This window comes from Melopsittacus undulatus, chromosome 6 (genome assembly GCF_012275295.1).
Source record: "Melopsittacus undulatus isolate bMelUnd1 chromosome 6, bMelUnd1.mat.Z, whole genome shotgun sequence".
Lineage (NCBI taxonomy): Eukaryota > Metazoa > Chordata > Aves > Psittaciformes > Psittaculidae > Melopsittacus > Melopsittacus undulatus.
Window position 1 is genome coordinate 9,472,922 of NC_047532.1, and position 23,374 is coordinate 9,496,295.

The window sequence follows — 23,374 nt, forward strand, 5'->3', positions numbered from 1 at the left end:
GGGTAGCTACAAGCAGTAATTACTGAAACATAGGGCAGGGGCTTCAACAACTGCAGCCCACTCCAGCATGGGTCATGGTCATGCTGCCTGTAGGGAGGCCAGAGGCACATCACAGGCTTGGGATGTCTGTACAATAAACCGGAAATGAGTTTCATTCTACACAGCCCTTGATGTGCCATGGTGGGCTCCATGCCCTGACTGGTGAATGACTCCCACAGTGATGTGGGCTCAGGACCACACCAAGGAGATTTACTTTATTTCCATTTGGTTATGTTCTGGAACTTCACATACAAATACCTTGGTGACAACAAACATCCCTGAAGTCATCAGTCAGCTGCTGTGTGCCTGGTTTTACTTCCTTACCAGAACCATCCCTTCTCTCCCCTACCAGGAACTGAAGCCAGGGCCCAGCTGTGCAATACGAGCCTCTACCAACAAAATACATCTCAGTTGGTAAAAACTCCCATTTCTGCACTGCAAGGGGGAAGTTCCACCTGGCCTCGGGTAAAGGGACAGTTTAAGGAGTTGGTTTGATGTGGCAGCTTCAGAAGTTCAATCACCACTTCTCAATTCATCCCCAAACTGACTCCTTTAACCCAGTGAGTTTTGAGCTGAGAGCAGCTTTACCTTTACAAGCACCCCCTGCATCCCCATCTGCTGCTTCTCCACTGAGGTGAATGGTCATAGTTCAATGAAAATACAAAGACTTTTACCAATATGCATTTCCTGGCAGCAACACTTGCCCCACACCGCCTCTGATTCAGCCCCTTCCCTTCATTCCCCTCAAAAGTCCAGTAATTCTTTAGTGTGACACCCTGGCCTAGAGCTATCCCAGGTTCTGAGCAGATGGAGTTGGCACTGGGGTCATTCCTGTGTAAATAACCAGCAGCAGAGTGTAAGTTTAAGGGTTTTATTATCAAAGTTCTGTAAAACAATTTCAGAAACTGTACATGGACATGGCACAGACCGTGGCCTACTTCTGTCTTCTGACCTGCACAAAAGTGAGAGCTCTTGAACTTCTGTAACTAAGGAAACAGCTTTGCCTAACTACTCTGCGGATAACATGGAATCACTGTGTGCATAAGAGTACTACTGCAGTGACAGTAAACACAAAGGTATTAGTTTATACAACTTGAGATCAAGTAAAAAGTACATTATCAAGTAGACTTGCTTTTAAAAGCATCCGAAGGTTGATTTAAAATGCACTACTACCTCTTTGCAAAGTGTTCAGCTCAGTAACAAATAAAAGAACCTGGTTTAGGAGAACTGCACAAATCAACCTTTCATCACTGGGTGCTGGCCAAGCAGAGGATTTCTGTCCCAGGGCTCAGGAGGAAAAGCTAAAGAACCATTACAGAGGATTAAAAAGGAAGCCCTCAAAAAGGTCAGTGCATCTTAACCTTGTCAAAGCCAAACAAAACCCACCGGGAAAATCAAAACCAACCCCAGCCCCATGGCTTTAAGAAATAAACAAAACAAACAACAAAACCCAAAGCTACCTCTATGAGAACGCTGGTTCCAGCTGTGCTGTCACCGTGGTGTGTGTAGTCCCACGCTGGACCCCGTGCCGCTCCGCAGGACGTCCCAAGAGGGAGGATGTTTCTGCCCCATCCCCACGCAGTCAGTGCATTCCCTCTACTTCCCTATTACTGCAATGAATCAAATTCTAGAGACACTATCAGAGGTGAGCTGATTTACTACAGGAGATCAGACAACAAACAGTCCATGCCTGCTGTAGATGCATGCAGCTTTTTACTTTTGCTTGAAGCATCACCAAGTTAGTAGAAATGGCTTGGCTCCGCGCTCCCTCAGCCATAACAAGGATGGTTACCCTTCTACCAAGCTTTCGTGTGAGTTAGTATCAGGAGATTTACAAACCAGGGGTAGCTCAGAGCTGTATACATCGAGGTTTAGGATTAACGAATACAGCGTAAAAGAATCACACAGGAATGACACTGATGGCACGGCTGCAGCCGTGGCCACTGCACAGGCAGAGCTCAGTCACTCATGTCCATGTCTTCCTCGTGGTGATCATCCCCATTCACTTTGGATTCCCTTGCCGCATCGCCACTTCCTTTATCAGCAGTAGACTCCTTTGTTTTAGGGGAGGAAGACTCTGACATTTTCTTGTCTTCCTTCTTCTCCTTCTCACTGTCGTATCCTTGTTCTTCTTCATCGTAATCCCTTGTGACCTGCTTTGCCGAGAGAAAGAAAAGGATGAGTAAAACTTGCCTTCCAAGCCCCTGCTGGCTCCAGGTCAGGGCTGCAGCAGGGCCCTGCAGCCGGGCAGGTTTGGAAACATACTTTCACATCTTTGTCACTCTCAGATTTCCGTTCTCGATCCTTCTCTTTGTCTTTGCTCTTTTTCTTCTTGCTGGTGGAGCGCTCCCTCTCGTCTCTACTTCTCTCCTTGTCTTTATCCTTCTTCTTTTCCTTTTTATGTCTACAATGATAAAGTATGGAGAAGAATTAAAGCCTCGACCACACCACCCATAGCTGTCACCCACAGTCCATTACAAATCTAAAGGGAGAACAGCAGTGTGTAACTACAACACACTGTTAACTCTCAGAAAATATCCCAACAGCCCCATTTCCCAGCTCTGGAGCAAACCCAACCACCCAAAAGCAGAGTCTAAGACCAGCAACACACCAGTATTTTATGAAGGAGCATCTCAAAGCTCCTCATTTGTGAAACAGAGGACCACAGAATGCCCAGGCCCACTCAGAGGTCAGCTGGCCCCTATGGTACAGAGCCAAAGGGGCTGGGAATGCTCAGTACCTCCTATCTTCCCCCCGGAATTCCTCCCTTTTGGAGATCCCCTGCTCCAGTTCCCAGCTGGGCAATCTTCCACCCAGACACCACTTTATGCTGTAGCCAAGAGATCAACTGACCTTCTTGGAGATGGGGACCGGGACATTTTCCTCTTAGGAGATCTGGGTTTTTTAGGTGACCGTGTTCCACTCCGGCTTCTTCTACGTCGTCTTTCTCTGCAGGAAAGAGAGATCAAGGCTTTTTTTCTCTAAAGCCACAAATACACCTCTGGCTCAATAATGGGTATTTACTCCTGGCAGCCCTGCAAAGCCCTTCTGATCAGCAAAGTCATCTCCTGTTCTACCTTCATCTTCATGAACAGATCTCTTAGACCGTATTGGGGACCCTGTCTCTTTTTGCAACCAGAAATAAAGCTGTTTGTCCTTGTTACTACTGCAAGTTCTTTTTGGAAGTGTTTTAAAAAAGAACAGAACACATTTTGCTTATATTTATTCCATAAATCAGGAAAGAGTTTAACAGTGACCTCAAAGAATCACATTCTCTGATACAGAGCAAGCAGAAACTGTTCTAAGCCCAAACAGCACCTCCAGAAAACTACAGTCAGTATTAGGGAAAAAATAAATCATCTTATCAGCATGGGTAGAGAGCACGTGTGCATTTGTGCATACACCCAGTACACCCACAGCAGAATCCTCATCCTGCTACTCACAATAAAGTTCTTTTGATTAAAGTGGATAAAAATGCTGGAAACAGCAAGGAAAGCTGTTGTGTCACTGTACCTGCTTGTGCTTCTTGACCGTCTGGTTGTGCTGTAGCTTTTGGGGGGAGTTTTAGAACGTTTCTTTTCTTTCTCTTCCTTCTTTTTATCCCTTTTAGTAAAATACAGATTTTAAAGTTTAAGTCATGGTCAAACTATTCAAGTAGCAGCCTCTCCTTTTGCTATGTAGGAAAACAAATGCAGATGTGGTAACATGGGATAGTGTACACGGTTTAGTATTTCTGAGGCCAGTCACAGTATAATGATGGCAACACAAATTAGTTACCTACAGCTAAATAAGATCATAGCTCTTACAGCTTCTGTGTATGAACAGCAAAAGAATCTGCAAGCCCAGATGCTCACAGCTCCTGCTTTCCAGAGGCAGCCACTGAGGGATTCAGCTAATGCCTGCTGCATCTATTGACTCAGGAAAAGCAGGTTATGTGTTTTTATGTAACTGACTGTGCACATGTAGAGGTCTGTTATTAGTCTGTAAGGCATCACAAGAGACTGTGACTTTAATCTTGCTCTAGCGTTGTTTTTTGTGGGTGTTTTTTGTTTGCTTGTTTGGGCTTTATCTTTTTTTTTCCTAAATTAAGCACTAAAATGTAGCAAATCACTGCTAGCAATTAGAACAGATTTACTGAAGCAATTACCTGGTTTTGGATGTGCTCCTGGACCTCCTGCTTCTCTCTCTGGAATGAGATCTTCTTCGCCTTGGACTTTTAGACCGCCTCCTGCTTCTTGATTTTGAATGAGATCTTCTCCTTGATCTGCTTCTTGACCGTCTACAAGCAGCACATTGTACATGGGAGTTAAATACAGGGAACTTTAATATACTATTCAAAATCCATCTGCCTGGTGCTCAGAGTATCATAAGGCATAATGATACACGAATAAAGATATAGAATACAGAAAACAGCAAGAGTTGCATTGAGTCCACCAAGGAAAAAGGGTTTGCACAAATATGAAAAGGCAAAGAAGAATTATGCTTCAATCATCTCTTTTTAACTCTCCTTGTAAGAAAATATCTTATTCCTCTTCTTATAAGAAAATATCAGGCCTATTGTAAAGGAAAACTGGTCTGATGTGTTGAAATGTGAAGAAATTTTTAGAACACCAAACCAAATACAAGCCAGTTACTGAATATACAAATAGCAAAGTACAGATGAGAAAGCCATGGTTAAAATGGCTTTGCACAGACCACTGGCATGTGCTGCCTGACTGGAGCTGACAAGCCAACAGCATAAATGTGCCATATGTCTTCTAGATTGGGTATTAGAACAGTGTTACGATCTCTAGTCAGAGCACTTGAACAGGCCTGATCTCCAAGTAAATCATAACCTAGAAAACCCTGGGAAACTTTAGTCCCACACTTCCACTAAGGTGATTGTGCTGCACATACTAAAAACAAAGAGCCCAGCAAGTAAACATGTACGTACCTAAAAAACAGTGCTCAGAGAAGCCTCCTACGACTTGGCTTTAAGAAAAATTATAACTATCACATGAGCACACTGGAAAGAGACTGAAGACAGAACAGAGGTTTAAGGGCAACAGCTTAGGTGTTCACAGTAGTGAAGGCTGGGTAAAAGCCAAGACTATGGGCTAAGGTGTTTCTTATCTAATACAAGCAGCAACTGATTGCTAAATAAAATCAGTCCAAGCATTGCACAGTGTCCTGAAGGTCCTTCTGCAGCAGTTTCAGGTACTTTTGAGGTATTTTTTGCCATCACCCCTCTCCCACCCTCCCTACAAAACCAGAGGTTGGCCTCCATCCCACGCTACAATCTAGCCAGATCATGGCCTCGGCTTTCTCCAACCATCTGTCAGCCTCCAGGAGTGAAGTGTCAATTTCCAAGAAGGATTTCTGAAGGCACTATTTCAGCCATGTGGGGTTTTTATAAGGCAAACAAGCTGACTACCTGTGTCTGGATGAAGAAGGTGTCCTCCTCCTCCGTGAGCGTGACCTCGATCTTGAATGCCTTCGTTTTTCGTCTTTTTTGTCTGGAGGTTAAAAAGGGAAAGCAAAGTAAAAACCACAGTGTTATTTTAGTATTCAAAGAGATTTTATAAAAGAACAGGTTGAGCTTCATGCCATAGAAATAACCAAGATAAAGAAAACATAAGGAATATTTTGAAACTAAGGCTTATGTATCCTTTTCTTCAGAAGACAGCACAAAGAATTCACATGTCCTTTCCAACCCTAACTATTCTATGATTCTATAAGATGTGACATAAAACCAACATAATGCTTTATGCAAAACTGAAGAAGCCAAAAATTCAGAAGATGTTTAATTTAACAGAGTTGAAAGGTAAGAGCTGCAGGGCAATGAAAAGCCTTGGTAAGATCTCAGAATCTGCCACTTTGTGAAGGGCCGAAGAACCTCTCAAATCACTGTTCTGAACTTCCCACAAAAAGCCTCAAACAAAGCAATCAGCCTCAAATAAAGCAATTTTCTGGTGTAGCAGAAGAACAAGAGCTCTGTTCTTTCCTGAAAGCAAACAGGAGGCTGGAAAACTGTGTTTTCAGTGTTTCATGTTCCTGCTTCTCAGATCTGGTGGGTCTGACATTTGTGAATGAATTGCTGCATCTTGTTCTAAAATGAAATCTACTGAAATCAGCTACAGAAAAAAGAATAATTCACAAATTTCCACAGATCAGGAATTAAAGGAAGCAATCATCCCCAAGCACAAAAATCACCAGGATGCCAAGTGGTTAAGTCACTTGCTGTTTTCCAATGAAGTCACAGAGCTGTCACTACGAACTTCCACCAGGGGAAGCTCAAGCATTTTTCCATCTTCAGACAAAGGGAATTTCAGGAAAAACCAAGAGACCATTAATTCCCTGCACCATTCGGCAGGACACGCACAGCATTCACACTATGGGACAATTAAAAACCTGTCAACCATACATTAAGTCATTATAGAACATGGAAGCATTAAGCCCGTATTTTGCAGACCATAAGTTTTATCATATACTACATCAAAACTGCCTCTTGAAGTAAATGAGGTATTTAAAATTACCTGGCTCAATAGCAGCAGAAATTAATGACTGTGCTTCTCGTACTCTTTTCATCGCTTCTTCTATTTCTTTACTGGAGGTATCTGATTTCAGACTTGGGGAAACAAGACCTGCAGCTACATGGTTCAACCTGGGAAATAAAAAAAGGAATTTTAGTAATTCAGTATTAATGAATCCAAGAAATACAGCCTGAAGCCTATTCAGAGTGACTGATCTAAGTGAATCAGTACCTGCCCACGCTTTGTCACCACTTAGATAAGAGGGTAATAAGTCTAAGATGTGGTATCTGTGCTGAAAACAGAAGCACAAGATACTAGTACTTATGGCTCTTAGAATTCCAGTCAGCCGTAAAGAGCAGGAAGCTTTGTGTTGGCTTGCACAGGTAAGTTTCTAATGACACCTTTCAGAACACTTGTACAACATAATTTCAATTCTTAACACCTGAAAGAACATCTCCATGGGTAACAGCGTATAACACAGCAGAAAGTCAGCTTCCATTTTGACAAGCCACACTGGGAAGTCTACAATGATGAAATCTGCAATTCAGAAGATGTGTTCTACAAGGTGGCTTTAAAATCAGGTGTACTGGTTTTATCTAATCCATTATCTTTGTTAACTGTTTTGCTCAATCAGCTATGCAATCTCTGCTTACAGAAATATCAATTTACAATAGGTAATAATATGCCGGAACAGTATTAAAAAAGAAGATGGGTCACCTATCATAGAATCATATCAGAATATCATTTAGGCTGGAAGATATATTAGCTTTATCCCCTGGTTTAGATGAGGTGGCTCTGACAATTTAAGAACACGTAACAGCCAAACAGGGCTAGAAGTTGTTTAGCTAACAGAGCAGCAGGGCAAGCATTGATACTTGCTGAAGCTGAAAGAATTCTCTCCAAAGCTGCCTGCAATTTGCAGTACCAGAGCTTTCTGAGGCAGATTTGCCTTCTTTGCTTTTAGAACATTTCTCATCTACTCATTTGCGTAACAGCTTTTTTTCTCTGCACATTAATTGGTATCGTTCCATGGATGCAAGGCTGAATCATCTTCATTTCCTCCCCCTCTTCTCTCTACCACAGAGAAGAGTCTGCACAAGATCCCCAAGTCACAAGTTTTCTCCAACCTTAATTAGATCCAGTAGGACAAAGACTGGATACTGAATCACAAAAGACATTCCCAAGACCCAGTGTATTGCAATACAAAGACTTGTAAACACTGATGCTTACTTTGGATCCACTGTGCTCATAAGTTTTAGTAGTTGATCTGCTGCAAGAGACTGTGAGGAGAAACAAAAACAACAGTTATAACCCTGTTGGAAGATGTGTGTGCTTAAGAGGATCATCTTCCTTGAATGTATCCTTAGCAGCAGCTAAAGCAAAAGGTATCTACAGATAAAAAAATCAAACCAAAATACCCCCAAACAAGTTCCAGACAAAAAGTTCCCGGATAGAATCAAAGCACTTGAAAATAAAATGCACTCCTGGTATTTATGAGTTATTTCTTGGTTACTTCAAGAGAATGGAAATCTCATTAAAGAACAAACTTGCCTGTCCATGGGAAGTCCTCAGTGTCAATTTATAAGCAAAAGCTTCTTTAATCTAAAATTTCTATGACAACTGGTCACTTCCTGTACCAGTGGTATCTTAACAACATGTTTAGTCCCCACTTATTTCTTCATATGGAAGCTGCCTTGCGTTGAACCCAAACACTTTGTTACATTCAGCTGCTTAATGAACAAGGGAAACCCTTCCTCATGCCAGTTGTATTTTCCTAATAGGCATTTAGAATGTCTTTTTTTCATTTTTTATTTCATTATCACTATATTTGCTATTTACTACACATGGCATGCATAAAGACAATGCTAAATGCTGAATTTCTTAGCAACGCACTGAATTATTACTACTATTTGTACCTGTAAAACATGTTTGTTCTCCATACACTATTTGGTTCTTAAGTATTAACCCAATATAACTCACTATTACTTAGTACTTAAAAGTCTGCTTTTATTTATTTTTTAAAGACTACAGTCTAACAAAGTCTCCTCTGTATTTTCTACACCTACATCATTACAAACTCAAACAGTCTTTATTTACTATAAGAACAGTTTCACAACTTGATAATGACACACATTTGAAGTGTTTCACTACTAGCCCCACACTATTTTTTAAGTCCCTCTGGCATTTAATTTGATACTCCTACAGATACTACTTATTCCAAACAACAGAAAAAACCATCACTGGATTTTTCAGACAGTGCCTGTTAAACTGCTATAAATGAAAATGACTTTTACAACAGAAGAGGGTAGCAAAAGAGAAGTCTTCATATACACACCTGCTATGCCAAGAAACAGACTGCATTCTATAACAATTCTAAGGTGTTTAAAGAACCCGCAGGCTGTGCAACTACATTCAGCCAAGCCTTTCATAAAAAGTAGTATTTTTTAGCACTTTTTCAAACCTAAGTATAGCATTTCCAGATCTTCAGCTTGTTATTTAATACACTGATGAACCCTAAGGGCATCATGTATGATAACTGAACTATGTAAGAGACAATAAAAATGTTAAGAGTGTGAGACATACCTGAGAGTTTAAGTTTGCTCCAGGAAGCCCAAGAGCAGCTAGGGCAGGATCAAGAGCAGGAGCTCCTAAAGCAGCTAAAGGAACAGCACCAATCTGTAACAAAGGTAGCAATTAGACAAAGCCATATTCAACTGATAAAAAGCTGCTGGATGTTGATTCCCAAGCATTAGACATGAGAAAATGTGAACTGGGGTTTCCTCAGGCTTCTAGCCACAGGAAACATTATACTAAGGTTAGCCAGAGTATTGCAGTTTTCCCTATGCAGGTATTCCAAAGCTTAGTATAGGAAAGATTCTTCCTCCTATAAACACTCTAAAATGAAGTTGCATTTCCTCTGTATCCCAATGGGTGAGTCAAGGGAAGTAAAAAAGCAAAACATTCCGGTACAGTCAGGAAATAGTTTAAAATGAAGTTGTTCTCCAGTGCTAAAATGAAAATTCATGTTACTGAGCCAACAACCACATATCTAAATCAATTCAAGATTGAAATGAATATGTTTTATATTAAAATACAATATACCATTATTACATATCTGCAAATTTCTCTAGTTTTGTTAAAACTAGAAAATGGGTTGAAAAACTACTAGAAGAGTAAGTAGGATGATGGTATAGGTCTGAATTCCTTAAAGTAATCTAGAAGCCTCATAAAGAACCTCATTTTTGGCCATTTGAAGTGAAATGATCAAAACATACAGTGACATTAAACCCAGATGATCTCATGTTAACCAGCGCTGTGCTATCACTGTGAGGGCTTGCTCCCCTTCCTTCCATCCTCCTCACTGCCTCCTTCCTGACAGCTATGGCACCTGAGACTCATTTGTCAACCAATTCAACCCACTGAGGAGTCAGAGAACATACTTTTGTGGCTACATCCCACAATCACTATAGCTCACTAAAGAATCTGACAAGCTCCAGAGCCAGTGTAAAAGCAGCAGCAAAAGCCTGTAGTCAGGAGCACGGCAGTGGAACCTTCCCCTAACTGACATGGAGTTTTCCAGTTAACTGGTCTCTTGCAGCTGTACAGGCTCCTCCCTGCAGTTTGAGAGCAAGATGTCCAGCTCCCAGTGACAGTCAAGAGGAGCTGCATAACCAGCTTTCAAGATGTATGTGAAAAAAACTGCCATCCACCACAATTACCCATAAAATGCATGTGTTAAATACATTCTACCATTAAGTAGATTGGGGGTAGGCTAGGATTCAGGTGACAGGACTAAGATTAAGGTGGTTCAACAATCATTTTCAGGAATTTACATATACAGGTTTTGATGAAACTTATCTTTACGATGGTGTTTCAAAGCTAAACTTCAAGCTTTTCCCTTCATTTATGGTTTAAGAGACCTGAACAACTCAATGTCAAATGTATCTTCCATGCAATCAGAAATTCTAACAGAAGCTACACAGAGAAAACAAGCACAAGCTGAAGAAGTAGATTTGGGAACTGCTGAATTAATGAAGCTTTATTCTTACTAATTTGCTTCTTGTACTTTGATTTTCTGTCTCTAATAAGATACGTGCTTTGACTGAAACTATTTCCATGACGTATTATTCTTAATGTTCATCTTCCGCATGAATTCTTATGTATTTAGATAACAAGCAAATACCTTTAATACTCCAGCTGAGGGGAAAAATTGTATCTCCACAGCATGTCAACCCCTTGAATTTCACAAATGTAAAGCCTACAAAATCTTTACTGCTTGTCAAATCTGTCTTTAAGCACAGAATGGAGAAAAAAACAAACAAAAAACAAAAATATGAGAAAGAGATATAAACACAGGGCCCTTAACAAACCAGAGCCATCATATTAGGGAAATAAAAGTATCCCATCTACCAACTATCATAGTTTAGCCACAATTCACATCAGGCAGCTGTGACAATCCAAGACACATAACCTAGAACATACTAGGAATAGGTATTAGTACACAGATTCATAGAATTAACTACATCAGTCTATTGGTCCTGAAAAAACCCAACAGAAGTAAGTTAGAATCGACCAGGATACATCTTATCATTCGCATTAGCTTTAGCCTGACAGGAATGGGGAAGCCTACCTGAGAAAGTGGGTTAGGAGTAGGCAGGAGTCCACCTCCAGGCAGCAGACCTGCCACAGCATTAGCTGGTGCCAAGAGAGACAAAGCCTTAGTCTCATCAGGAATAACTCCTGCAGAGAAACAGCCTTGCATTAGAGTGCATTCCATTTCAAAGGCAGAAAATACACAAAAACACCCAGAAAATGTCTCCCTGATACACCACCTGAGTTTGTTGAAAGTACTTATGTTGGCTAAAATACAAAGCTCGTTGTCTATTAATATTTATCATTAAATTTTTTTGTCAGAATGCAACTTCAATGTGTGACAATTTGACTGTTCCTTTTTCTCTACAAATGGTTAAGTTTCTAGAGCAAAAAAATAGCACAATACACACTACTTTTTTGTTAACACTGCCAAGATTTCATCACCTGTACTCGATTTTTAAGTCATGAACCAAACGTAAGCAAGCACAGTCGGTTCTCCAGGGGTGTGCTCTCAACTTTCAAAAGCTGTTTTATGAACAACGACTCGTGTCGGCTGCTTCACTATAAAGCACACAGAAAAATCAAGATACACAAGACAAAAAAAGTTTGATTTAGGGGTTAATAATATGGTACAGTTCACTAAGTTTGTTTTACACCTACCATATAAATTTTGTAAAACTTAAAAGAGAAGGTATGGAAATATTTTTGGTTGAATCAAGCGTAGGGCTTTTGCTGACTTGTCAAATGAAAATGAAAGTCTCTGCAGATCTTCAAATACACGCTCTGTGTGTGTGTCTGAGGGTGGATGGGTGCATATATACAGGATATTGTGGCACATTCCTTACCTGTGCAGTAAAATGCATTTGTTCCAGTATGTGCCATGCTTATTGTACCAAGAATGCTGCTACATACTGCCATTTCAGAAGAAACTTCTGGCCCAAAATCTTGCAGCCAACTAAGACAAGTGTCTTATTTTACTGCCTGCTCTGCACATATAATTTTAAGGGTCCTAGCATGAAACAAGTCATTATGCAGGTGGTTTTTATTCTATCCAACAGCAAAAGCCCTATACAGATGGATTAATTTGTTAATGTGCCCAAGCCCCCAAAATGAGAGTTCAATAAAACAATTTTACTATATATTTGCAAATACCAGTAGTGTTTCTGTAATACACATTAAGAAACTGCATCTCATCATAAAACATACAATATGTACAGGGCACTTAAGAGAAACTGGATAAGCTGCAGAAGAAAACTGTTGGGTGGTATTTTCAGCAGGGCCTGGTATATAGTTCAGGCTGAACCAGGGAAAAGAACTGTAAAACACAACAACAAAAAAGAAAAACCACTGTTAAATAAAGGTAATGGTTCCTTCCACCTATACTGAGAAGTGCCGATAATATAAACAAAATATAATACACAGCACTGTTATCTTGCTTGTGTCATTGAGCGGTCATCAATTTAGATACCCAAAGTTATGGAGGGAGAGGGGGGGAAAAAGGTCATTTAGATAAAGGGCATTAATGCATCAATATATTAACATACCTACAGAGAGATTATGGGGGAATTTTGCATGCAAAATTATGGCTCAGAGGATATTTATAAATTACAGCTAAACATTTCAAATTAGTGCAACTACAACATTTCTGGCATCTAAATATAAACCCTCAGACTTATCTTGAGACACCTCATAGAAGATCTGCATCCATTAAAAAAAAATCATGCATCTGATCCTCTAATTGTTTTTCTTTAAAAAGTATTTAGAAATAAATAAACTACAGTTCAAAAAAAAAAGCAATGAGGCCCCTCACCAGTTAATTTTCATGCTTCAAGAGCTTTTTATACTGCTGCTTTGTTAGAACCATGAAATACTGCATGAATGTGTAGAAATGAAAGAAAAAGAAACAGACAAAAGAAACAAACATTAACCAAAGAACCTAAATATCCCCCCCAGCCACCTTTAATCTTAAAGAGTTCCTTCCAAACGTAGGAATAGCACAGTGAAAATGACAAATACTAAACCTTACCGTAGACTTTGTGTATAGTTCTATAACACAAAGCAACAGCCAACACCAAACTGTGTATGCTAAAACTGGAGTGCGCTTGTGGTATAGGGGATAATTATTGCGCTAAACAGATAATAAACATTTACTTTAGTGACAGGCAATATTCATACAGAATTATCACAACAGAAAATAGAAGATCAAAGGGCCCAGTTCAGCACAATAGTTAAGCATATGCCTGGCTTTAAGCACATGAGCAATTTCACCATGGTGTTAAGAATCTTGCTGTATCGTGCTTAAGTAGCTTGTTGAATTGGGTCTCTGGCAATTTGCATTAGCACGGAAAACTATACTCCTACATGGACAGGAGCATATGGTTACAAAACCAAGGGGTATAACTTTACTGGCCAAGTGGATCTCTTGTGATATACCACATCATTCTGCACCAGTAGAGCACCAGACGAAACAGCCCATGAGGAGCTCCTGGATTTAAACAGGCCCGTTTAAATATTCCATTTGTTCATTATTTTCTTTACACAATCTGAACCAAAAGTACTGGGCAGATTTCTCTATGTGCCAGACTTATAAACCATCAAGCACAATGGACAAAGTCAGACTGGTTTTATCCTTATTGGTCAAGTTAAAACACTAATGTTCTGTACCACGGGCCTTGGTGATTGTTTCAGTTCTGACTCAAATGGACTGTTGCTACATCATGTTTTAATACAAAGACAAGGACAAGATGCCTTTCAACTATGTTATTACACCTAAACTAGCAAAAGCAGAAGCAGTAACTCAATGGTAATTTCAGAACATGTTCTCTGCTCTTGAAAAGCAGCATGTCTCAATCAAAGCTCACGCTGCAGTCTTATGTTCCATAAATTAAGTTTCCATAACATTTAAGTTTAAGGAATTACAAAGATAAAACAGCTCCCCAGGCCTCAGAAGACAGCCTACAGCATTACAATGTCTTGAGCACAGGTCTGAACCCAGGCCATGTACCAAATTTGTTGCTGTAGCACAATTTAATCTACAGAGATTTTATTTAACTTAAGCAATCAGGGAAAATCCATTAATTCAGAAGTAAATCAAGAAACAGTACAATGGAAATCAGTTACTTCTAAAGCAAGTCTAGAAGAGTTTAATAAGACTTCTGCAAGAAGAGGTGTCTTCTCAGCACTTTGTTTTTAAGGCAAGTTCCAAAAACCCTGCTCATTGCCTTTCAAATTACTGTAACACCCTAAAACGTAAAAATAAAAAGAAGAAGAGAAAATGTAGTTAACAAGTGGTTACACCAGGAAAACACTTGGGGACTTGAGTGCTTGCTGGCCTTTAGTTAATGTCTAGAATCCCCTGTAGCTGCAGAGGACCCACTGTTTTTCAGTCATCTGGAAGGGCTTTGCATTGCCTTCTCCACTACAAAAATCACACACACAAATAACAGAGAGAAGAGTTTATTATTTAGTGAAATTCTATAAAATATATCAAGGATGAACAAGAAAACTTGGAATAAAAAAAAAACTAGTCCCAGTGCCCATTTGGCACCTCTTGGAGATCTAACTTCAAATTACACCATAATTATTCAAACCCTTGGTATACTGGATTTACAAGGAGAGTGAGTGCCTTTTCAGGGAAGTTCCCAAATAAATGCAGTGGCAGAGTATCTCAGAGAAACATTGCTCTACTCTCCCATGCACTCTCATGGAGGGAGAAGCCATTCTCATGAAGAGATTTATATCTATGTGAAAGTGGCAAATAATTATTGAGGCAAAATTTCCTTGTAACATGGACCTGTTTGTGTAAGTCTGTTTAGGGAAACGTCTCATTGAGACTGATAAAGAGCAAAATTTGCAAAAAATTCTGCCTAAAACATTCATGTTCTAAACTTAAAGACACACAAAAGCAGTTAAGAGTTAAACTTTCCACTTTAATTCAGTGTCATTAAAGTAAAAACAGCTATTTAATCCATGGGCCAATAGCAATATACCAAGGGTTTCAAAACATTATCTTTTATGCTTGACATTTTACTAATCCTCATTTTTGTGAACTATACTGGAATAAAATGCCCCCATACAGGAGCTTCAAAGGCCATTAAACAATTCACAAACCTTCTGCATACGGTACGACTATCAAGGCTCTGTCAACGAATACAGTGTTTGTCAGGTGCTGCGCCACCACTGCCGAGTCCGGGTCATGGAACTTTACAAAACACACACGTGATGACACAGGCAAAGGAGAATCACTGCAAGAGAAGGAAATCAGTTACTGAGGTGGAAGCAAATCTGACAGTATGAAGCTTGTAACCTCTACTGTCTCCCCACTTTGACCAATCCAGGAAGTCACAAGGGACCACAGGGCACTTCTCTATGCAAGAGCACAACTTCAGGTTTTGTACCAACCATCATTTTCATTGACCACAGATATAAAATTACACTGCATGAAGCCACCTCACTACAAAATCACAGGAACATTTTTACTGCCTCACTTGTAACTGGACATTAATTCTACTGTGCACAATGAATCTATGACTGGTCATCTAAATGCAAATCAGTTTTCATGACCTGTCTGTGAGAAGGGAAGGAGACAAAGGAAAACTTTGCTCAAGAAAGGTAAACCAACTTAAACTATCTATACCACTTAACAAAACCAGAGGGTTTAGACTCACTGCTTTAAACCCCAAATTACTCATTAAGGTAAATGATGAAACAAAGAGGGCAATGATTTAAAAACCGTTATGATTTTACTTATCAACATATTTTCATAAAAGCTCATAGACCAAATTTCTTCAAGCTGCTTTTCACACAACAGAAACTGCCAAGTTCATTCTGAAGGGATATAGCACGTGTCTGTCATTCAACAGTAACAGAACTAAACACAAAGAAGTTCAAGCAGCTCTGTAGAGACCTCTTTACAAGATAGGGGCCTGTACCTTACAAGAGGTAAGTCTGTACCTACTCCACAGCTCTAACCAAGTGTCTGTCAGAAGAGCTGTGTAAGACATCCCCAGACATGGAAAATCCAAAAGAGAATGCAAAGGGTCCTAGTTACTTGAAAATAACCCAGAAATATCTACTTCCTACCTAACAGGAGAGAACTGTAGGACACAACTGTGAACCCCAAACCCTCCTTTTCTGAAACCAAACCAAACCCTCCAAATCAGAGGCAGAATCAACCTGGTAAAGGTCCAAAATGGGTTTCAAAGTTCATATATACTTAAAATGGTGCAAATTTTACTTTAATCAGATTTATAAACTAAAACACAGCAAGACAGATTGTTACACAGACACAACTTTGCAGGAGAGGAGTTAAAAGCTACCTCCAGAAGGCACAGGGCAGGCACTGAAAGTTGTAGCAAGTCCTAAGACCTCAGTTCACAGGGTCCAGAACACATACACTGTTCAGTGCTGTCCTCAGGTACCAGAGGTACAAATTAGCCTAAAGAAGTAGCTCTGAAAAATAGTCACTAATCTTCATGACAAAGATCTCCCTTTGCTAACTAGATTCCCAGGAGCAGTTACAAGATCAGCTCTTCAAACTGCAGCCCACTGCCAAAACAATGTTATCAACTAAGGCTGAAGAACCTCAATGGAGTCATTATGACTACAAGCACTGAGAGAGTTGATGGAATTCAGGAGAAAGAAGAATGACTTCGACATCATCAAGGAAGATATCCAAGATCTACTTTTGTTAGTGCGAATGCCAAAATCTCTCTAAACTTCACCACCATACACTCAGCCCAACATGCAAGTTACACAAACTCAAGACCTGCCCTCAACATCTACCAGATCACTTAATATACTTTAAATTTAACCAGATGTGAAAAACTAGATTTGAGCCAGTATATTGCAGTTTTAAAAATCTTAAAATTAGAAACATCCATCTCATCCAACATCTTGCAGAGTTAATAAACTGGAAAGTAACATTATAGTGATAAATGGCACAAAGAGAGACAAATGGAAACTATTAGCTCTTTTGTATCCATAAGTACACAGCAGCTTGCCAAAATGGTGCCTCTTCTTAACTATCTGCATAAAATCCAAAGAAGCATTAGCAGAGTTTAACAGAACCACAGTAGTAAAATTTGAAAGCAAAGTAAATCAAGGAGTTACGGTATATCTGAATTATGTATTAATCCAAGGTCTAAAACCCCAATTTATTACATAAATGTTGTGCAATATCTTCAACATTCTTAAAATGTGTGTTGTAACAGAGTAGATGCTGTTTGTAGACATGAGTACTACCAGGTCCTAACCTATACAGCCAGCTGAACATACAAATCCAACTGAACACACACAAGGCTATGTATGCTTATGCAGCCTGACATTTAATACAAACCATTGTATTTCATTTTTTATAAATGTATTTTCAGTCACTCAAAAATCCAACCTGTGGCTGAATGAAATTCAGCAGAACAAAATGTTCTCAGCAGTTACCAAAAAAAGGCTATCATTATTCTAATTCACCAGAGAGTAAAAATTCAGTAATTCTCTCTCATGTATCATGCCTCTGAATGCTGGGGCATATGATTTACTGGGATTGGCATCTGACAAGGTACTAAGCTTGAAGTACAGGAGGTGCTGAAACACAGCAGATACACAAGGAAACTGGATCTTTGCCCCATAATCTCTAACTATTCACTCCTCATATTGCAACCAGCTCCTTAAATCTGGATTAAGTGATACTTCAGCCAATACATAAACACTATTGCTTACATAAAATCAGGCTAGAACCAGGCTGGAGTGAAAAGATTGTCCATGCAAGAGATGTTCTTCCATATTACGATGTTGATTGGACGGAAAGCAACACCACAGAAACCCAATAAACCCCCAACCTATGTGCTTCACTCAGCAACAGAAATTGTCCCCCTTTTCTCAGCAGACTAACTACATGTGGCAATTACAAGTAATGCCAGTATTCTGAACAGAGTCCTCGTATAACTTTCATCAGCAGTTTTAGACAGGGCAAAAGATCTTGGGAAGTAGTGTTCACGGCCAGGTTGGATGAGGCTTGGAGCAACCTGGTCTAGTGGACTGGGTTGTATGGGGAGAATGGAAAGAATGTAAACCCCACGGGTTGAGATAAGAACAGTCCAATAACTAAAGTATAATGCAAAACTAATACTACTACTAATAACAATAAGGGAAAAAAATATCCAACAAAAAACGTAAGTGACAAATAATACAATTTCTTACCACCCACCGACCACTACCCAGCCTGATCCAAGCAGCGATCCCTTCTGGGTGACTCCACCAAGTTTCTATGCTGGACATGATGTGCTGTGGCATGGATCACCCCTTTGTCTAGTTTGGGTGAGGTATCCTGCCTCTGCTTCCTCATGGCTTCTTGTGCCCCTCCTTACTGGCAGAGTATGAGACTGAAAAGTCCTTTGTCAGGGTAAGTGCTACTGAGCAACAACTAAAACATCAGTGTGCTATCAGCACTGCTCTCAAACTAAAGTTGAAAACACAGCAAGAGAAAAATAACTGTTACAGCTGAAACCAAGACAATATGCTACACAGAAAACAGCTTATGTATATATATGTGTGTATACATACACTGCTTTAAGAGGAAAAAACCCCACACTCTCAAAAATCCATACCTTCCAACTCTTCCATTCCGCCTACCACGGAAGATGAGCCATATGGAACTCAACAAGGACAGGAACCAGGCAACTGAGTCAGGAAAAAGCAGAAGATGGAGGGAAGAAAGGTCTTGAGGAGTAAAAATGGAACAAGTCACAGAGCTGGTTGTTGATTAAACGTGTGACAGGAAGCTGAGGTGTACATAAAGTGTGTAATAACTGATTAAATAAACTGGGATAAGGAGATGGATGAGGGGAGAGAAAGAGAAATGCAGACAAGATCAGGAAGTCATATCTGATCTGGAAGGCCAGGAGAATAAGGAACTTCTACAAGGAACAGCAGAATCAGACTGACCAAGAGAAAGATCAAATAAAGAGGTAAAGCAATAGCACTGGTTACTCAGAAACACTGCGGCAAAGAAGAATCCCACTAAAATTTGGGACACAGATTCAGATTATGGAGAGAATTTATAGATTATAATTTATATGCTATAACTCCTCCCCCTCCCCCCCCAAAAAAAAAGTGAACACCAAGGGCAGGGTAATGTCAGGACCTGAAGGAGAAGGAATAAAAAACGCTTTAGGAGAAACAGATAAAAGAACTTGCCACTATTAAAAATACAGTCCACTTTGGTATGAAATGTAATCAGAGACTGTAAAGCATCCCAAATTCAGATCCCTGAGCACCTCAGTGGAAACCCACAACGGGTCTAGAAGTGCCCCTGGCATTTCTGTATGGACAGCAACACAAAGGAAATGACACAAAACCTCCTTATAAAAACAAGGTTAAAAATTAACCCCAGCCCCCAAAAAGTGCCTGGTCCAGGATCAGCTGCACAATCTTTATATACTGTTTTCAAAAATGCTATTTTTCCACCAAGACATACATTCTGCAACGAAGATATATGATAATGTTCATTTCAACAGCTATTCAGTATTTTCTGCACCTTCTATGCAAGCCTTATTTAGTTGCTCTGTATTTCCTGCTCCTTATTGAATTATTCAGTGGCTTTCCTATAGTTGTAACTTTACTAAGAAATCTTCACAATATCCCTACAAGACAAATAAGTATCATCCTCCTCTCTCATTCATTCAAAAGACTGAATGTTTCAAGTAATTTTTGGTCACCCAATTTGAGGTATCTGGCACCTGGCTTAATGGAGTTATTTGCATCTTGTTGCCTTTGCTCCCTTGGCAAACTGTCTTCATCAACACAGCTATAAGACAGCCAGCTGGTATTTTTTTCTATAAACCAGCAAGTTTGCCTAAAGACTACTATCTGCTAGTATCAAGCATTACAGCTATAGGGGTATAGCCATCTTTTTTCTTCCCATCTCTACAACACATCCATCCATCACAGGCTTCTCTCCAGCACACAGCCCAAGACAGATCCATCGCCTACACTGAGTAGGCCCTGTGGGGCCGGGGTTTCATTACTCATTCGTGCAAAGGAGACAGACTAAGAATGTACAGACAGTCTGGGGGATGGTAGGAAGAGAGCTTTGGGGATTTTTTTTGTAGAGCACTTCATTCCGATACCACAAAAGTAATCTTCTAACAGACTGATTAGTATATATCCACAACTACAACATTTCAGAAACAGAATTCACCTAGAAAAACATTCCTTAAGATAGAGAGCAGCACATCAAGTAACTGCATCTGTTTAAAGATTAATTACTTTGCTGGCTGCCAAGCATTAACAGTTGTGCCATTTAAGTTATCTGAGATAGTATCATAGCTCTCATGTCTGTAAGTGTCCCTCCATTTCAGTCACATAGACATTCCATTTCCTTCCATGCTTCAGTTTCCAATGTGAAACCACCAAAATCAAACCCAAAGCATAAAACTGACACAACAGCAGAAACACAGTTTCAGCATGTGTGCACATAACCAGCTAGCAGGATGGGTGAGCCTTCCTGGGCTTGTGCTGGAAGGTATTGAAGCTCAATGATGAAAAAACCAAAGCTTTGTGATAGTTTCCATCCCCCCCCCCCCCAAAAAAAAAAATCCAAATAGTTTTGGGTATTAAAATAATTGACTGCTTCCTTGTTTGATTTTTCTCCACTCAATGCTCACTCATCATGGCATAATATATATGCAAAAGATCAACATATGACATTAAGATCTGTAAACCACATGAAACTGACATGATCAAAACCCATGTTAACACCTAATGAACATAATAAATGTGCATTATTGGTAGATCAGTGATTACCTGCCCACTTTGCAAGGAAGCACATTTCTGTATCTAAAACAGTAGATTTACGGTCAACTGCCTATAAGCGGTCATGGAGGTTAAACAGGCAGCAGGGGTTAGCCGGCCAGCTAAGAAAAGCTCATAGAGAGAAACAGGCACGTGGCAGGGAGAATCCCGCCTGGAATGACATACATATGATACTGCCTTCTCCACACACACGTATCTAACGCGTCAGGTCAAGAATCATAGTTGTGGTAAGCACACAACCTCCTACCAGTGCCCAGCAGGTCGAGGGGGGGCAAGAGCACGGCCCGCTCCCCTCCGCTCGCCGCGATGCCCACGGCGCTGCCCCAGGCGGGCTCTCTCCGCCCGGGGGCCGGCAGCCATGGGAAGGGAGGCGGGCGCTGGCCTGCGCTGGGGGAGGGGAGAGCGGAGGCGTAGGCCAGGCCGCGAGGAAGCGAAGGAAGAGGCCTGCTCCCCACGGGGAGGGAGGGAGGGGAAGGCCCACACTCACTCGGGGGGGAAGAGGCGCAGCTCCTCGATCTTCCCGAGGAAGCCGAAGAGTGTCCGCATCTGCTCGGAGCTAGCGCTGGGGGAGACGTTAGTGACCTGGATCACGTCGGTGCCGCTGCTGGAAGCCATCGCGCCGCCGCTACAGACACCGCGGGGATGAGGGAAGGAAGAAGGAAGAAGAGCGCGTTATGCCCGAGCAGCCGCCCGCGGCCGCGCCCCACGTCCGACCCGGCCCCGGCCCCGCCAGCTCCGCGCAGGACCCGCACCGCCTCACCAGCCTGCCTGGGCCGCAGTATCCCACAATGCACCGTCGCTGCCCCCCCTACGCCCCACCGCGCAGGCGCACTGCCCCCGGCCCGCGTCGTGCGCGGCGTCACAGCGCAGGCGCGTGTCCCCGGCCTCCCTCGGGAGCGCGCGGGGCGGGAGGGCGCATGCGCAGAGCGGTGGCGGGTGGGAACGGCTGTTGCCTCAGCGGTCTTGATGGAGCTCTTTGGGCTCTTATGGGGACACGGAGCGTTCAGCATCTCCTGTCCCATGTGCCGGTAGCACAACAGCTCATGCAGACGGCGCCCCGGCTTCCAGAGCGCTCCTGGTTAGTCCTGGGAGGCTGCTGTGTTGCTAACAGTGCACTGTCCAAGGTGTTCCAGATGGGCTCGGTAATGATGCTTGTTCCTGTAGAGCTGTAAGCTTAAAACTGACATGACTTTGACAGGCTAGGTCAATCGGTACATGAATTGTATTCACATGGAGATGAGTAGAATACGTGTTTTGTTGCCTGGCTTTACTGAGATGAATGTGCTTCGAGTGCTCTGTGTTCTGCTCTGGCAACATACATTAAATAAAGCAACCATAGTACCATGGAATGGTTTGAGTTGGAATGGAACTTAAAGCTCATTGCCGTGGTTTAAGCTCAGCCATAAATCACGCAGTTGCTCTCTCACTCCCCCCCCCCCCTTTCCTCCCCCAGCTCCCAGAGGGATGGGGGAAAGAAAGAAAAGAATGTAACAGGGATTGAGATAAGAGCAGCCCAGTAACTAAGGTATAACACAAACCTCTGCTGCTGCCACCAATAATGATAAGGGAAGAGAATACAACCACTCACCACTCGCCGAACGATAATACCCAGCCTGACCCCGGCAGTGAACTAGCCTTTCTGGGTAACTCTCAGTTACATCCTGAGCATGACATGCTGTGCTATGGAATACCTCTTTGGCTAGTTTGCGTCAGATGTCCTGCTTCTCCTTCCTCCCAGCCTCCCCTCCTCCCTGGCAGAGCAGGAGACTCACAAAGTCCTTGGTCAGAGTAAACATTTGAGCAGCAACTAAAACCATCGGTGTTATCAGTGCTGTTCCCAGGCTGAAAGTCAAAAACACAGCACTGCACCAGCTACTGAGGAGAAAAGTGACTGCTACTGCTGAACCCTAGACACTCATCCAGTTCCAACACTGGCCGCAGGCAGGGACACCTTCCACTACAGCAGGTTGCTCCAAGCTCCATCCAGGAGCTTGAACACTGCCAGGGATGGTTGCTTGAAGATTTCATACAAAACTCTGGGATTTCCAGCTGTGTTTTATTTTAATACTCAGATGAAACAGGAGACAGAAAAAGGGAATTAAAGAGCAGCGGTAGAAAGCTAATGAGGCCAAAATCCTTCCCGAGGTGTTAGTGCCTGAAGCAGGACAGTTTCTTGAGTCACATACTTATTTACTTAACGTATTTGGTCCTTAGCTAGTTACTTTTTACTCGTTTGGCACTGTTCGCATAAGGTTTTTTTCAAAAAGGGCAGTTTGAAACTCAAATGTTTGGAACACAAACCTTGTGTTTGTGAAAAGTGAAAAGTAAAAAGAGCCACAGCTAAATTCGCTAGTGACTGAGGTGGAGACACTCTTTTCCCATCCTTTCCACCAGGAGAAGCTGATGGGATCAGGAAGTATCAC

At 41.5% G+C, this 23,374-nt stretch overlaps 1 protein-coding gene across 4 annotated transcripts; it reads right to left on the reverse strand.

Moving 5' to 3' along the window:
* Nucleotides 1–894: 894 nt before the first annotated feature.
* SRSF11 (serine and arginine rich splicing factor 11) lies at nt 895–21,781 on the reverse strand. Of its 4 annotated transcripts, none has more exons than XM_005151196.4 (13): nt 21,712–21,781; nt 21,439–21,576; nt 15,255–15,388; nt 11,182–11,291; nt 9,135–9,227; nt 7,782–7,831; nt 6,555–6,682; nt 5,453–5,534; nt 4,187–4,318; nt 3,553–3,642; nt 2,893–2,988; nt 2,305–2,443; nt 895–2,192 (listed from the first exon to the last, which is right to left on the reverse strand). In XM_005151196.4, exons 2-13 carry the CDS (start codon nt 21,564–21,566, stop codon nt 1,998–2,000), a joined length of 1,377 nt encoding a protein of 458 aa, XP_005151253.1. In that variant the 5' UTR covers nt 21,567–21,576; nt 21,712–21,781; the 3' UTR covers nt 895–1,997. The 4 variants fall into 4 exon arrangements, with proteins under 4 accessions (XP_005151253.1, XP_033919332.1, XP_030906799.1 ...); XM_034063441.1 differs by having other exon boundaries at nt 895–2,195; XM_031050939.2 differs by lacking the exon at nt 3,553–3,642 and having other exon boundaries at nt 895–2,195.
* Nucleotides 21,782–23,374: the final 1,593 nt, after the last annotated feature.